General features: G+C 33.4%; 3 protein-coding genes across 4 annotated transcripts in view; 1 reads left to right on the top strand and 2 right to left on the bottom strand.

The window, feature by feature from the left end:
- Positions 1 to 1,206: 1,206 nt before the first annotated feature.
- LOC120623764 (translation initiation factor IF-3, mitochondrial) lies at positions 1,207 to 3,310 on the bottom strand. Its single transcript, XM_039889981.1, has 4 exons — positions 3,268 to 3,310; positions 2,806 to 3,097; positions 2,272 to 2,497; positions 1,207 to 1,584 (listed from the first exon to the last, which is right to left on the bottom strand). Exons 2-4 carry the CDS (start codon positions 3,054 to 3,056, stop codon positions 1,411 to 1,413), a joined length of 651 nt encoding a protein of 216 aa, XP_039745915.1. The 5' UTR covers positions 3,057 to 3,097; positions 3,268 to 3,310; the 3' UTR covers positions 1,207 to 1,410.
- Positions 3,311 to 4,646: 1,336 nt separating this feature from the next.
- Positions 4,647 to 6,198, top strand: LOC120623782 (60S ribosomal protein L39). Its single transcript, XM_039890014.1, has 3 exons — positions 4,647 to 4,787; positions 4,881 to 4,984; positions 6,104 to 6,198. The coding sequence occupies exons 1-3, from the start codon at positions 4,785 to 4,787 to the stop codon at positions 6,150 to 6,152; spliced, it is 156 nt and encodes a 51-aa protein (XP_039745948.1). The 5' UTR covers positions 4,647 to 4,784; the 3' UTR covers positions 6,153 to 6,198.
- Positions 6,199 to 8,821: 2,623 nt separating this feature from the next.
- Positions 8,822 to 17,064, bottom strand: part of LOC120623719 (bestrophin-4) — a 37,179-nt gene continuing 28,936 nt past the window's right edge. Inside the window, exons 10-13 of one of the 2 annotated variants that reach the window (XM_039889909.1) lie at positions 14,668 to 14,756; positions 10,510 to 10,692; positions 9,332 to 9,459; positions 8,822 to 9,083 (exon numbers count right to left, since the gene is read on the bottom strand). In XM_039889909.1, coding sequence (XP_039745843.1) covers positions 8,973 to 9,083; positions 9,332 to 9,459; positions 10,510 to 10,692; positions 14,668 to 14,756 — 511 coding nt within the window. In that variant the 3' untranslated portion in view covers positions 8,822 to 8,972. The remainder of the gene's footprint in view (positions 9,084 to 9,331; positions 9,460 to 10,509; positions 10,693 to 14,667; positions 14,757 to 17,064) is intronic. The other variant, XM_039889910.1, reaches the window with a different exon arrangement.

The following is a 17,064-nucleotide window of genomic DNA, read 5'->3' as shown; positions in this document are numbered from 1 at the left end:
TTCAGCATGGATGCAATCGCTCTGCTCGATACAACGTGTAAATAAAAACCGAAATAATACTTCACAGGCGTTAGGTGGAAATAATCTTAAGTCATTCTGCACGGCAAAAAATGATATCTGACTAAATTATTTTCCACTTAAAAAATATTTCAAAGACGCCTCTAACGAAAATATTAAATAGACGGTAATTTGAACAACACTTAGGCCGATAAATAGTCGTTGCTAAGCGATGCCTCAAGCTAAGTAAGTGCTAAGCATCAGTTGTAAGCATTACATTCCCTTAAATAGACTTCAGCATCTACTTTCGTTGAAAGTCAACCTAAGACAATGCTAAACTTAGCCATATTACAGTTTTTTGGACTTGCGGTTTAAGAAATTTATTGTTTTCATAAGAACAGTATTCACTTACATGAAAACTTAAGCTATTACATTATAAGGTTTGCTGAGATTGTTAGTTAGAGCGGACTTAGCCATTATAAGTATAGATTTCCCATATCATTGACAAATTTAAAAAAAACTTTTTCACTTTAATATGAGTAGAGTGATTATCATTTTGATATAATATCTTAAAAAGCACCCCACGCTTTTTTTTTAAATAATTTTTTTAATTTATTCACACTATTATTAATTTAAATTTGTTAATATTTATTTTCTATTTTTTAGTACGGTTTTCTATAAAAAGCGTGTTTTTAAGTTTTTTTGAACTATTGTTTATTGTCTACTTTTTAGTTTGATTTATTTATAATAGCTTGTTTTTTTCATTTTAAACTATTGCACGACTCATGATGCAAAGCATCAGAGAGTGCTTGAAAATTTTTTTTACGTCATTTTGGCAACTATTTTTATAGTATTTTAGCCTTTTTAGTTAATTTTCTGTGGAATTAGTATTTTACCCTACGCTTTTTTTAAGTTAGGTACGCGAACGCCATCTGTTGGTAACGCCATAGGTTTTTTACATTTGGGTCTAGATGGCGCTGTAGTAATTGTAATTAATAGTTCGAAAAAACTAAAAAATCTTATTTTTTATATTGAAAATTGGAATAATCTTCTCAGATTAGTGTATTATCATGGGTCCTCGATATGTCTACAAACTTTGAAAGAAGTCTGACCGTTCAGAGTGGGACAAAATCGAGCTCTAAGGGGTTGGTTACATTCATACATATATGTGAAGCTAATATAAAGCGTGTAAAAAGAACTGCAAAAAGCTAAAGTAATAAACAATTAATTTATTTTATCTACAATAATAAATTAAATACACTACATAGTCTGTTAATTTTCACTGAGTAATTCACTATCTCTTTCATCTACTTTCTTGCCGTCAGGTTTATCACTAGAGTTGTCCTTAGAAAAATAATATTTTCTTAAAAGTAGATATTTTGCTGTGATTATAGCCCCTAAGAACACACCTAGTCATAGTGGTCCTTTTTCATTATTTTTATCAGAATTGGAATTGTCACTATTACTTTGGTTTGGACTATCTTTCAATGGCAGCAACTGAAATCTTAAGTTATTACCTTTGCTTCTCTTCTGTACCAATAGTCCAACTGATTTTAAGTTTTTTTCTATAATTGAGTATATCTTTTCCTGTAACAAACAAAATATGATGCATACTAGGTACCAATTGTAGATTCCAAGACCATAACTAAGCCATGTTATGACTTTAAGATGACATGAATTCATGGCTTGAATTTATACAGGTGTCTGAAATATAATGAATTAAGCTTAAATTGCCATTACTGGTCTTCAGCTAGTTGGGATTCATAAACAGGCTGTCCTACTGATAAGGAAGATACAGAACCAAACAGGTTATTAGAAATATAATTCCTAACAAAAGCAGACATCAACTGCTTGAGACATCAACAAACATGTTACTCTTATTTATAATATAATTAATCGACCTTCAATGATTATTTAAACACTTCCACCTAATTTATCTAATACACAATACCACCATCATATCAACCTGTTACCGGTTCACTAAAGGTCACAGGTCTCTTCCCCCAATGAGAAGGGGTTAAGGACATAATCCATTACGAAGTGCGGATTGGTGCATACACAAATTGGAAAAATAATATAACATACTCGTGAAAATCATCCTGCAATTACTTTAGGACATTTTGTATCAATTGTGTCATAGCATAGGTGGCATATAAATATTACTATTGGATGAACTTATTATGGTATTCAGAATCACATACAATAAAATATCTGGTCTGTTCTGCCTGAAACTAAGCTAATTTAAATAACCAAAAAGTTAAAAACAATGCATACTGCTTTTGTCTCTTCATTTTCATTTCCGGATATAACTACTTTAACTTCATACTGTTTCTCTAAAAGCTTGGCCATTTTTTTGACACCCGTCAACAGATCATGCTCTGCAATTCTAGAAGACAGGGTGATCAGCTTCTGGCCCTTTAAGTGGTTACCATCACGAGCAATCTGTTTTTCTTTTCTTCTTGCAATTTCCTCTTCGTGATATTCAGCATTTGTCATTAATCTGAAAGACATTTTATTTTATCTTTATCTTTATTTTAATGACCATGTTATTTAAAATGGGTATTATTGTAAAGATAAGTATAAGTCTAGGTATTGGAATTGGAATGTTGAAAGAATGATTATTACTGTGCCTCCAACCTACAGGTTACAACCTAAAGTGGAAATGTAGCTAAAAGATAAATTATCTTATGTAACAAATGTTGCTAACTTCCTTTAAATCCACTCTTTTATTATTATTTTATTAGCTAATTACATTTTTTTTTAATCATTGAAATAGTATTATTGGTAGTAAATAAAGTAATAACTAACTTATAAACTGGCCGTCTAGTTTTCGAGTCAACATCTTGAATTTTGACTAGCTTTAATTCACGCCTAGATGATAAGTTTTGGGCATCTTTAAGGTCGGTGATACAAACAGAATCATCAGGACCAATCAAAGTGATTCTATTCTCGTAAGTTTTCTTCTTGGGCACATCTTTTCCTTCTGCAGTTATCTTTGTTGTTAATGCCCGACATTCAAATATCTTTCGGATATTAATTAAAGTAACTAATTTATTCATTGTTCTTTATTCACATACACAGAAGATTAAATATACTTTATCTAAAAAACAACAAGAACTAGATGGCAATGGATCTAAATCGAATTTCTATATTCAAATTTTCTTTATTAAAGGACAACTATTGAAATTTAAGAGATCTGTTTATTTAATCGCAAAAAGATATTTATAAAAAGTTTACAAAAGGTTTAAAGATTTATTATTTTAAATGTACCATTTTAATTTTTAGTTTTGATTTTCAGATTTTGACATTTGTTTGACATTGACAAATTTGACGAACACAGAACTATCTACTTCAATTCATCTACGATTGCTACATTCCTACCATACCCTGTGCATCCACCAGCGCCATTGTGGAGGATTTTTGAACTGTTATTTAGCGCAACAACTGGACACTTTTTCAACTTTTCTCCCATATAAGATGACTCTCCTACCTCTACCCTCCATACACAGAACAAACCATACGAAGTTGCTTAGCAAAATCAGACTTGGAGAAATCTTGGAACTCAGTGTGGCACGAATCAAAATCGGTTAAAGGAAAACAATATGCTTCAATCCAGCCTAATAACCCATGAAAACCTTGGTTCTTTATTCATAAAAAATCTGTTCGCTGGGTCACGTCAACTATCAGTCGTCTACGGATTGGACATGCTAGTACTCCAGTACATTTGGCAAAAATAAGAGTTCAAGATCATTCTCTGTGTGAGTGTGGCCTGGACGAAGGATTAGTCTCACATATCCTTTTTTCCTGCCCGAAATCGCCCTTTAATCTGTATGATATACTTCCTTCTAAAATTCCTCGTCTCTTAAATGACGAGTGTGTTTTAATGTCAGTGTATAGTCGGTATGATCAATATCTATGTAAATTTATTAAAATTAACAAATTAAAACTATGATTGTTATATTTTGGATATAAATTTATAATTTTATTTTATCTTCAAATGATTGTTAAAGTCACGCGTACTTAGTTCATTTTACTAACAACTACTATTGCAGGACGAAGTTATGAAAAACACATTTCTTTTTCTTTACTGACCACTCTAGTTCGTGCCTTTTCCAAGCTACTTGACACTGGCAAAGTACATTGTGCTGTTTTGGCACTACGAAAAGCCATAAATCAAAAGAAGAAACCTTTAGAACCCACGTTACTTGATATTCAACACTACAATCATTTACCACGGATCAAAGCTTAATAAAGTTAAACCAAGTTGGCCAAATTAAAGATGCACATGAACATGCCTATTTATCATCATCATCATATGAACCAATGCACACTGGTGCCTATTTGAAACAAGTATTTGGAAAGTTCTAAATTCTATGGTATTATGCCATTTGCATCCAGCCGCATATTGTGTTTTTTTAATGTTTGTTCTTATTCATAGGCGAATACCAACATATTGTCGCTATATAAAGGCAACCAGTGAGCTCGACAGTTACAAATTAAACCAAAAAAGACAACCCTTCAAATGCGATTTGATTGGATGGTCCATTTTTTTTTATTTTTTTTGGATTTAAGTTCTTTAAGGCCTTTCAAAAAGATGGTCCAATTGAAGTCGGTGGTCCACAGAACAATATTACTTTAAGACACCGTTGGTCATACCGCGTACGTTGCCAACAACACTGGTAAACCATAGACAAACAGATATAAATTTGAAGTTAGCTGTCTTGACTTGACAACACCAAATCGTAAATTTTAACTCTCTTTCAGTTTTGACAGCAGGGAAGGCAGCCATGGTTGGTTGAATATTTTTAAAATCTTGTAATATCTAAATAATCTTCCAAATAAACAATGGTTTAACTAAAGTAATTTATTTCTTACTTTTTCAGTCGGCCCACAAGACATTTATTATTAAGCGTAAGCTTGCCAAGAAATTAAAACAAAACAGACCAATTCCTCAATGGGTACGAATGCGCACTGGAAATACAATCCGGTAAGTTTATTTTTTTAAGTACTAACCTTATTTCTAACCATATTAATTGTCTGGTATAACAAAATTTATTGTATGTATTGAATACTGCACACAGTACAGTGATAGGTCTTTACCTACTTATTATAAAATGTTATTGTACAACCGGTAGGCGCGAATGTTTTATATGACTCCCTACTTATTCAGTAGATTAAATTCATTAAGGAAATTTTGGTTTTTTAAACATATATTTACCAATTTGTTTGTATTAGCATATACATAGCATAAGAAGAGTGAAAATCCTCATACCTACTTAAGGCTTAGAAAATTTAAAATACAAATGTTCAATTATCCATTAGTGTTCCACAAATTTAATCACTAATGTAACATTATCAAATCATTCATTACCTGCCACCAACTAAAGAGCATTGGTCTTCTCAGACATTAAACAGGCTGTAATCTGTCAAATTGTGAAGTCTCACACTTTAGAATCTTCAGAAGTTAAGGATAATTCTCAAGTTTTCTCCTTCGCCATAATAGCATTATAAAAAAAGTATTGATTGGTTTGGTTGTATTTAGCAGATAAATTTTCAGTTGCAAAGCAAACTTCAGCTGGACATCAAATCTGAATTACTGTGATGATTATACATGTATCTACTACTTTATGGTGGTGTAGTACTTAGCATGTTTGATAGATATGATGAGGTTTGCATTCAATTTAAGCTAACAATGGTTATGTACCTTCTTGAGCGTAAAATTCTTTGCCAACTTCTAAGTTATTGTTTATTGTCTCAATTAATAGCTGGAGGCTACAGTTACTATTACTAACATACAATTATATCAACCATCAAATCTGGCTAACCTTCAATGGATCAGTATGGCAGGCACAGAGTTTGAAATCTGTGCCAATAGGGGGACAAGTGACTGGTTTAAAAAATAAACTTAAACTGCAGAATTCTCCCCAGAAAACATTTCTGCTTTGATCTACCTACTCAAATTACACTGCATTAAAATGGGTGGGTAAGAAATGTTACAGTGTACTTACAACCTTTCTCAACATTTATTTTATACTGGTTATTTAGAGTAATAAATGTGAAAAACAACATTTTAAAGGCCATGACTCATTTAAAAACTTACTTACAGGTACAACGCTAAGAGGCGTCACTGGAGGAGAACAAAGTTGAAGCTGTAAGCTTACTGTCTTGTAACTGTTAAGTAAATAAACAATGTAAAATCTTTGTGGTTTTTTTTAATGTTTTAAGGATACTGTATAACACATATACAGTAGATATACTTAGTATAAGATACTAATGGTCCATATAGATTTTCCAATACATGTTATCCTGCAGTTCCTTTGCCCTTTTCCAGACTGCAAGCTAAAAAAATAAAAGCCTAAATATAAATAGGTACTAAGTTTAAGTAGTTAGAAAAAATTCTTCTCTTCAAACTTTTCATATACACCACTGCCACCACTTAACTGCCTTGAGGAAGAATTATAAAAAAAAAGAATACAATTATTTTTCTATTTAATTTTTGTTTATGGTTTTTAACATTCACAATAACATAACTACTACTATATTTAATGATTTCCTATCTTAATGATAGAATTCAAAAAGTTGACGTGAACGGAAAGCGGTCTAACGGGTCATTTGTGAATATTGGTGTCCCCCAGGGATCTATATTAGGACCTTTCCTATTCCTCATTTACATAATGACCTTCCTTACCTAGCTGAGACCATTCACGGGATAGTATTGTTAAAATTAAACGTCTTTAAAAAAATCTTGATGTTAACATATGTCTCGCTAAAGTAGTACAATGGTTTGAGGCTAATAACTTAGCTCTTAACAGAAAAAAAACGAAGAGTATGAAATTCATGTTACCGAATGTTAAACAAGTAAAAACCATTGTACAACTTTATAATGAGGAGTTGGATTTAGTGGATACAATCTTTTTAGGAATAACTTTAGATGCTAAGCTTCAATGAGAAACTGCTAGGCTTGTGTATTTTAGTTATTTTCACAGCATTATGTCCTATGGCATTTTATTATGGGGTAATGCTGCTGATATAGATTCTATTTTCGTTCTGCAGAAAAGGGCTGTTCGTGCGATATATTAAATGGGCCCAAGAGAGTCATTAAGGGATAAATTTAAAGAAGTTAAAATAATGACGGTGCATAGTCAGTACATGAAAATTTAATTTATGTCCATAAAAATATATCAAAATTTAAAAAGAAAATGCACTAACAATATAAATATTAGAAGCAAAAATAAACTCTAGTCTAGTCTAGTCTAAAGTTTACTAGTCTACACAAAATTGAAAATTCATTCAAGGGCAATTGTATATTATTTTAAAACAAGTTACCAAGTGAAGTCTTTGAGATGTCTATCAATAAGTTCAAAGTTTATATAAAACGTAAGCTTACAGAAAAATCCTATTATAATATTAAGGATTATTTAAACGATAAAAAAGCTTGGGTGCGAATTGCTCTAGCTTCATAGCTTAATATAAATTTTCTGGAAGATGGTGATAACTAAAAAATAAATTTACCCGGCTAAGTTTGTTGTGGGCTCTTCTTAGACCAGGGCGCGTTTGGAACCCTCGTAGCTTTAGATTTAAGTTTGCGAACGAAGTTATCACCATCCCGTTACAATTATGTAAACAAGTATGTATGAGCGCTTCATAATTGCCTGTGATAGGCCTACATGAATAAAGAAATTTTGAATTTGGACATGAAAGTATCTCAAAAATGCACCCGTATAAACATGAACATTGGCTGTGAATCAAATATAATTTTTATTGTCTGGAAAACTATTTATTATTCTTTTAATTGATATTATTGCTAAACAATTTTATAAAATATCTTGCATCAATCAAATGATAGTTATTCAAAGTTAAATTTTTTACCCACTATGAAATTACTGTAAATTTAGGTATTAAAATAAAAACATACAGAATCCTTATTCAGCCATTATTATATGTAGTTGCAGGTCTCACTTTACACCTGCGGAATGTTTATACAAGCTCACAAACTATTTCTCATTTTCCCATTTTATGGCAAAAATGGGAAAACCTGAAAAAGTTTGTGAGCTATGTTCAAAGGTAAGTGGTATGAAGTGACTAACCGTTTGTTCTAGAAACAACTCTAAAGTGGAGTGGTTTTTGATGCATAAATATTAAGACTTGTACACGGTTTTTGTATGTTCTTAATTCTGTGATGAATATGTGCCAACTGGCGTAAGTCTGTTTACCATGTTGTAGCTACTACTGGAGGAACAGGAAATTTGCTGTGGAAGAGTAAGTACTCGATTTGTATCAAATAAATATTTCATGTATGTTGCTTGGTTGCCACTTGCCAACCAATGCTATCGTTTATGTATAAGAAAACTTTCTTTATTTCACCATGACTTCTGAAGCCCTTAGCAGATTGTAAGTATCGTCAAAATCCTTGCATCTTCATCCCAAATATTCACTGGCTTAATTTTTTAAAAGACCGTGTTTTCGGCAGTAGTATTGATTCTTTTTAATTGCGTTCTTCCTTGTGCTGCTATCACAGGGCAGGAGACAAAATTATAATCCCCTGTTTATGTCTGGCAGTAGTAAAATATGGAGACATAAGTGTGCGGATAATAGGATGGTTTGTGTCTGAGCTAGCGATTCGTCGGTTGTTGCACAGCGCCTCCACAATAGGGGCTCTTTTCCGTAACAATGATGTCATCAGCGTTCCAAAAGTTCAGTAGAACTTTTAAGCGGAAAGAAAAGATTAACCACTAACAGTCGTCCGTTTTACTCTACAAGTCTGCTTCTTTCGACAAAGGGATACACAAAAATAAAACAAAAATCGTTTACTTATAAATATTGATTTAATTTATACATAGTTGTTATGCATATAAAAACATAACACTTCGTTTCAACATAGTTCATCAAGCTGTACTTATAATAAATTATATAAGTATCACAATTTTAATACTGACTAATCAAGGGATGTTTCAATCCCACGTAAAAATGCTATGTCAAGTTGTCTCATCTTTGGAGTCACCCTCCGTTGTGTCTTGTTTTTGCGATTGTTTAATAAGTTCTTCTAATATTAAATCATTGTCTATTAATTCTAAGCTACCAGTGGGCTGAAACAAAAAAATATCCAATTTAAATTAAATCAATAAAAGTGAGTTAATAACGCTGAGAGTTGAAAATTATTAAATACTTGCTTCTGAAAGAAATAATATTAGAGCAGTCTTTGCCTTACTTTATTGAATAGGCATTACTAGAGATCATATTTTGTAAGCAAAATGCTCCTTTTAAATGTTCATTTGAATCATTGTTTATTTGAAAAATATATAAGTTTAATTAATTATTTATCAATTTTTTTTACCTGTTGTGCGCTAATAGAGCGAGCCATTAGTTTCTGTAGATATTTTTCTCGTCGATGTTGCTCGCGAATACTTCGCAGGCGATCAAAATCATCCATGTCTGGATTTTCTGTGCCGTCGACTTCATCCACTAATAAAAGAAATATTACGTTTTAACTAACTTTCAAGCCAAAACAAACAGTAGCAAAAATAAATGCTGATGGTTAATCTATTTTAAAATTTGTTAGATTATTTATTAAATTCTGAGATTTCCATTTTCAAATATAACCACCAGGTCCTAGGTTATATTTGAAAAACCGTATTCATCGGTAGGGTGGTAAAGCCACGGTCCAAGCCTCCCACCAAACTAAAAGTAAAACTACTTAGGCAGCGATTTGAAAGATAATATTTTGAACAAGAATTGAGTGCAATTTCAAGAACGTTCAAGGGCACATTTCCTTACATTTATAGAAGAAAAATAATCTCAATATTTTTCTTCTTATTGAATATTGATTGAGCTGTGTTAATGAAAATTTGGGATTCTAGTTTATCAAACGGGTTCCAATAAATAAACGAAATATTATGCAATTTATGTTAAATAGATTTTGAATTATTAGATCAAAAGCGGCTCTAAATTGTCCGTTGAATATAACACGTTAGCGGTGATATCCCAGTGGCTAGGATTTCGACTTCATTTTCCGAGTTCAAATTCCACCTCTAAATGTTTCTTTATTTTAAGAAAATAAAATATCACTTGCTTCAACGGCGAAGGAAAACATCGTGAGGAAACCTGCAAGCTTGAGAGTTCTCCATAATGTTCTTTAAGGTGTGTGGAGTCCACCAAGCCGCACTGGGCCAGCATGGCGTGCTGGTCTACTGCCTTAACGCCTTCGATATGATGAATGTAAAAGACTGTATTGTCGTAGTATATTTATTTTATTAACTATTGAATAATAACCTATCTAGTTTAAATAAAGTGAGAAGTGTAGTGTAACAATGATTTCAACCTGAGCGTATTTAGGAAATAAACTTTTATGGTGCTACACGCGTTATTTTTTTTGAAGTTTTTTTATACGTACATAATCTAGTTTAAATAAAGTGAGAAGTGTAGTGTAACAATGATTTCAACCTGAGTGTATTTAGGAAATAAACTTTTATGGTGCTACACGCGTTATTTTTTTTGAAGTTTTTTTATACGTACATAACGTTTGGCTGCCAGCGGCACTCAGTGAAGGACCCACGTCGCTATCCAGCCGCTGCCGCATGTTTGGGAATGATGCTTGTGCGTATAATGACTTTGCAGCTGGGCTCATATCGCCTTCGTCTCCAGTTTCCGCTCGCGCCCACTGCGATGGCGGCGCTGATGTCGACAATCGTGTGTCTTCTGCATAACAAATTACATCCATATAATTCCAATTAGTAGTGAAATTCCTACATGTAGTGGTTTTTTTTGACTCAAGGTAAAGCATATTATGACTCCAACATTAAAGGTTTTTACCTAAATGATAGTTCAAAGTGGGTCAAAATCGCGCCCAAAGAAGTCGGTTACAAACAAACATACAAACATACAGATGAAGCTAATAAAAAGCGTGTAAAAACGGTGAGTCGATAATTAAAAAGCAGTCGTAGCTTAGTGTTGAGGGCTTCGGCCTCTGTTTCAGCGGGCCCCAATTCGATTCCCGGCACGTCAATTAAATATAACTTGCTTTAACGGCGAAGGAAAACAGCGTGAGGAAACCGAGGCCTAAGAGTTCTCCATAACGTTCTCAAAAGCGTGTGAAGTCTACCGATCTGCACTTGGTGGCAAATTCTGAGAGGCGACCTTGTAATGAGTCTATAATGGGCCGGTAGTGGTTTGATGATGATGAGGATGATTATGAAATACCAATGTACTAGGTACTGCTACTATTATTATACGAAACACTTTCGCATTTGAAAATTTAGTTTTTTTTCTTTTCAAATTTTGTATTGTCTATTTAAAGATCTTATACCAATACATACTACATTGCATCAAAATCCGTTCGGTCATATTAGCGGGAATAATAGATTTGGTCCTTAGATCTATCACGTTTTTTTCTGTGATAAAAAGTACCATTTGCTACTCTAGTAGGTATTCTCCTGCCCATTGATTTAGATAAGAAAAGCACTACTAAATTCAGTCGGCCATCTGAAGATTTTTGATAACATTGATTTTATATGCATCCCCAATATACAATCTCAAACTAAAATTATTATCATTTGTAAAATTCGACGCAAAGTTATCAATCGACCTTAAGACTGAAAAAAATATCTAATCGCAATTCATTTCCTGATAGATAGGAGTAAAATTGTTGTCTTAATAATGCCCTTGGTTGGTTTGTGAGCATAAATATTTTTTTTATACACCGGCCGATAAAAATTTGTTACAACTATGAAAGAACCAACTGATTGTGTAAACCATAAAAGTATACATATATAAAATAAGAGCAAAATACAGCATGCAGGTAGTTGTATACGATAATAATATTATATTAACTTTTTCGCTTATTCTCAGTAAAATCCAAAAAAATTATTTAATAAGTAAGAAAATAATTCGGTGCTAAGAGAGATACCCTGAACAAGTGATACGGTTCGCAGGGACCTTAATAAAATTTCGGTCTTTTAATCTGGCCTTCTGTTTTCCTGATCAAACAAATTAATAATTGGTAGGCATCTTTTTAAGAACGCTTCACTTTAGGCTGCAACATCACTAACCATTAGCTGCATTTTTAAACGATCGCTAATTAAAAAAAAAAAGTATACTTGTTTAAAACTCCGAATTAAATAGTGAAGTACTGTAGGACGCTCAAGAATAAAAAAAAAAAATACTAAGCATACAGATAGTCATTTCTCAAATTATAGTTTCTCAAACTAAGTAGTTGCTGTTTGCTGAGGTAAAAAAAATTTAGTATTGCTTTATACCTTCAAGTTTACAGACATTGCAAGATTTGATGCGGCTCTATCTGGCTTACCTACCGAAAGGGTATTTTCAAATTAAAAATAAATTCTTATTGAACGGTCGTCAACAGCTAAGGGACTATTAGTAGACTTCTCGGTGATATTATATATTCTTGAAATTTTGCACACACGAGGTTTTATTGGGAGATTTTTTTTTAATTATTTAAAGATCAGAAACTAATCAATATTTTTGGCGAAAAACCACCATCGCTCGTAACTTAGAATAACTTAAAGCTCGTAGGAGCGTGCAAATAATACCGTCTTGTATTAAAAAATATACTAACTTAAAAAGGTCGTCGGCCCTGAAGCGATGACATTAGTCAGGTCAAAGGTTAGCTTTGTACAGTGAACGGAAGAAACATAGCAGTCACCCTTTCTAAGAAATTGACATTCGAAATCGGTGTATTCCATAGTAGGTCATGCCAGTATCTCTCCTGTCTACATATAAAGTATATTTTTGCTTTTTACTACATGCGAAGTTTATTTTGAAATTACTTGATAAATAATTCAAACCGAATTACGTAAGGAAAACCGGTTTTGTTTTTTTTTTAATGTATTTTATCGCACTTTTTTATTTTTTACAATACACTTAAAGCAATGAATAAATCGTTTACATTTTATGTCAAGTTACAAGCACAGGGTTGTAAACGAAAATTCCCAGATAAAGTGACAAAGTAACAAAACTATATGACTATTAAGCTCTATACATCCGCGGAAGCGGTGATAGCCCAAAGGGTAGGACTTCTACTTCACTTTCGGGGAGTCGAGTTCGATTCCTAGCGCGCACCTTTAACTATTCTAACGTATGTGCGTTTTAAGCAATTAAAATATCACTTGCTTCAACGTTGAAGGATAACATCGTGAGGAAACCTGCATGCCTGAGATTTCTCAAAGGTGTGTGGAGTCCACCAATCCGCACTGGGCCAGCGTGGTGGACTACGGCCTTAACCCCTTCACATTGTGGGAGGATATCCGTGCCCTGATAGAGGCCGGTAATGGGTTGATATTATGATGAAAATGACGATAGCCCTCGCCTGCAATCTCATGATAAGTGATGATGCATTCTAAGACGGTAGCTAGTTAACCTGTTAGGGATTATAGCAGTTATATTTACTCCATATCGGTTCCTACGCGACATTCAACTGGAACTCTAAATCGCTTAGCGGCACCTCTTCGGCGCTATGGTGGTAAATAGCCACGGCCGAAGCCTCCCACCAGACCAAATATGTCAGTGATAACACCGGTACCGATAACCGGGACTTATACACCAACTTATTTTGGAAACAAAGGTGGGAGATACCATTCAATGTGAATACAAAGGTGAATAACCTTGACAAATCTGCGGTCATTCATCAAACCATATTAACGAGGCGTATTCAGTTCACACTTACGTCATACAGTTATCACTTATCACAAAGATGGAAGGCGCAAGGGCGACGGCGAAGCGGCGTGGTCGTAAATCATAATAACATCTTTCTATTTGCTTTAAAGATGCCTCTTGGGATAACGATAGTGTTTCGACATTATTATTGCATAATATCGTTTCACAAAATTAAAAACGTCACAAAGTGAACTATAATAAATTTCCTATGACTAACACTTATAGACCTGCGACTTTGGTCACAATTCTTGCGTGCTGTAGACTTGTAAAAGTACCAAGAATAGTGTAGTGCAGCACCTAACAGAAGTTGCGTTGAAATCGGCGCATACTTTCCCGCGATAGCAGGTACTTTTAGACTAGAATGTTCGTTTCGTCCCCTTGGAATAGGTTCAGCAGCGTCTGCGAAATCTGTGCTCGGCCAAACAGGCGAACCAAAAATCTATCGTATATATGAACTTAACAGGAAACAGTTATTATGTAATCACATGCAGAATTTAACATTATTTATGTATCTGTATCCCTAGATTTTAGGTAGGTATATGTGTAAACGAAAAAGTGAGAAGCAGTGTAATAAGAGAAAACGTCGAATAGACCAACTGAAATGGAGATAGACAAGCAAAACAAATGATGTACAACCGTCTCCGACCATACGTGGTACCATAGACATGGTTAGCGCAGAGACAAGTGAGATGGGCAAATGATCTGAAACTAAGGACTGGACTTCTGGAAAATGCTGAATGAGGCCTATGCCAAGAGGCACACTGAATTACGAGATATTCTTTAAAAATTCAACAACTGTCAACATTCTGTAACATTGTTATATTATGTGCTTGTAATTCAGAATAAAGAGCTTATTATTATATAACCAGATTTATATAGGTCTTATAAGGGTTCCGTACGAGAAGGGTGCCAAAGGGACAGATTAACAGGTAAAAAAATGATTGCATTGCATAAATATTGAGATTGTATGTTTTCTAGGTCAAATGGAAGAGCGATACTCACTGGGGTTATGGTTAGAATTTCGGATGGGCACGTTGACAGGCTCACTCGGCGTATGGGGTCCTTGCGCGAACAAACTCATAACTGTCGGCCTGAAAATAAATAAATAGAAATAGACCTTGTCCTTGTGATGTGTTAACTGCCGTGGTCTTAGCAGTTAGCATTGTTTAAATAAGATTTTCTGGAGGAAAGGAAATCCCGTATGACAAGCGGACAACGAGATAATGGTCTAACATTTTCTTGTCCTTCTAAAAGATGAGACGAGAATATGTGTGCGCAAAATTTTCGCAAGGCGCGCGTGCCATAAACGTGCGTGCATCCATCGTACTAAATAAAACACGTTATGCTGTCGGTCCCTGTTATTATATAATTTTTCATGTCCGCCTTTTTACTTTGGAGCAGTGTGGTGGGTCTTAGCTCTAATCCCTCTCTATGTGAGAGGAGGTATGTAGCAGCAGTGGTATATTCACAGTATAATAAAACGGATGATGTTTTCTGATATTGCGTACCCGATTAAAATATCGGATTTGCTTAATAGAATGTAGGTAGCAGCGTAAAAAATTACAAACTTAATTAAATGCATGCTAAAATTAAACAAAATGAATACTGACAAGGGCATTCTCCACTTCATGCGTAGGTTATTTATCTACATACTTGTATAGAGATAGTATCTACTTAGGTACGAGTATATCTAATTTGTATGTGTAAGAATGTACACTTCTGACTGGGAATTGACAGACTTGCAGGCATAATTTTCTAGTATTCCTTGATAAACAACATTTATTATTGAAACGCCTACTAATGAATCAAAATTTTATTAATGTGTTTAAAACTATATCGAACAGAGGTTTTTTTTTTATAATAATAATTAAGGATCTGAGAAACTAGCTTCTTATTAACTATATTATATATATTAACTAGTATCTTTTAATTCTTCTTCTTAGTCACTTTAGGTTTGCCAGAACCTAGATCAGTCGTGGCCGTCAAATCGTTCAAAAATGAAAAATCCGTTTTTATTTACACGAAAAATTTATAGCGTAAGCATTGATGGCGGTTTTTATTACCAATAAACAAGGGATGTTTAATTTTACAAAATTACTTATTAAGCCCCGAAAAAAAATCTAAATATCGGCAATTTTGCAAAAAAAAAAAATTACAATTCAGTAAAATTATGAGATTTTTTATGAATTAAACAATATCTAGTGTTAGTTGCTAATTAAAATAACTTATTCATGATAAAGGGCTTTGTATGAATTCAATCATTAATGTCCACTAATTTTTGTGGTTAATTTTGAATAAATTTGAGCTCTGTAAAAAAAATATTAATTAAAAAACAGTAATGTGAGAAAAACATATTGTGGAATTTAAATTTTTTTTTTTGCTTATGCATAGACTAAATTTATACACAAAACGGATTTTCCCAACCTTAATTTTAATTCAATTTCTAAATTAAAGTTTCCCAAGCAAACTAAGTGAGAACGAAATTGTTTTATTTCGCAACCATCCTGCATAACGATGACTATAATTATTGTAGTTTGTACAAAATAATGACTCAAACGGAAACTCATAAATATTTGATCATATCATGTGTGCTTAGCCGCGTTTTCATGTAGTAGTTTTAACTGTTCAACTCACCATGCATTTTTAAGTTGCTAAATTGCGATTAGCACGAATGTGTTGTAAAACATACCGAGGTTCGAGGAAATCCTGCTATTAATATACAAAACAATATATAAATATCTACTACTCATTCAAGAATCAATATTATCAATCCAAGCCTTCAAACAGTCTTCTGATGGGTGGTTTTGCCCATAATCAACATGTACGCTGGGTAGACGGCTTGTTGATCGTCGTAGATTGTAGTAGCAAAGGGGACGCGTGTGCCCGTACTCCGTATAGCAGTATTCAATATTAAGATAGTATAACATAAATTTAGTATCAAAAGTTGTTGCGATCGGAACGGCTTAGAAGTTTTATTTAAACAGTTGGATAAAAATTTAGCATTCAGTACAAAATGTGATCCAAAGTGCAAAACGGTTGGTTCGGATTGTAAAAAAACAAAACAAGAATATCTATGGTGACGTGCTAATTTGAACATTGTCAAGCATTTTGACTGATTTGGTTCAACTAAAAATAGAAATGATATGGTACCCAATTAAAATGTTATCTAAGTACTCGGTATTCAATACCTGTTACCTCCGGAGTCATTGCACTAACGCTGACTAAGTTTGCATATGATAATTTGAGTTTTTTTCGTAACTTCGGCTAATTCATCAAGCCAATGATGGCAATGTGTCCACAATCTGATTTGGTAGCGCGGGATCTAGTTGTCTTGGGCATTGAAAAAAAGCTTATTAGGTTATGATTTTAGCTAAACCTACTTTGAAAATGCATCATCAT

The sequence above is a fragment of the Pararge aegeria genome, chromosome 5, assembly GCF_905163445.1.
Source record: "Pararge aegeria chromosome 5, ilParAegt1.1, whole genome shotgun sequence".
NCBI lineage: Eukaryota > Metazoa > Arthropoda > Insecta > Lepidoptera > Nymphalidae > Pararge > Pararge aegeria.
Note: the sequence above shows the minus strand (reverse complement) of the source record. Positions and strands in the feature narration are given on the sequence as shown.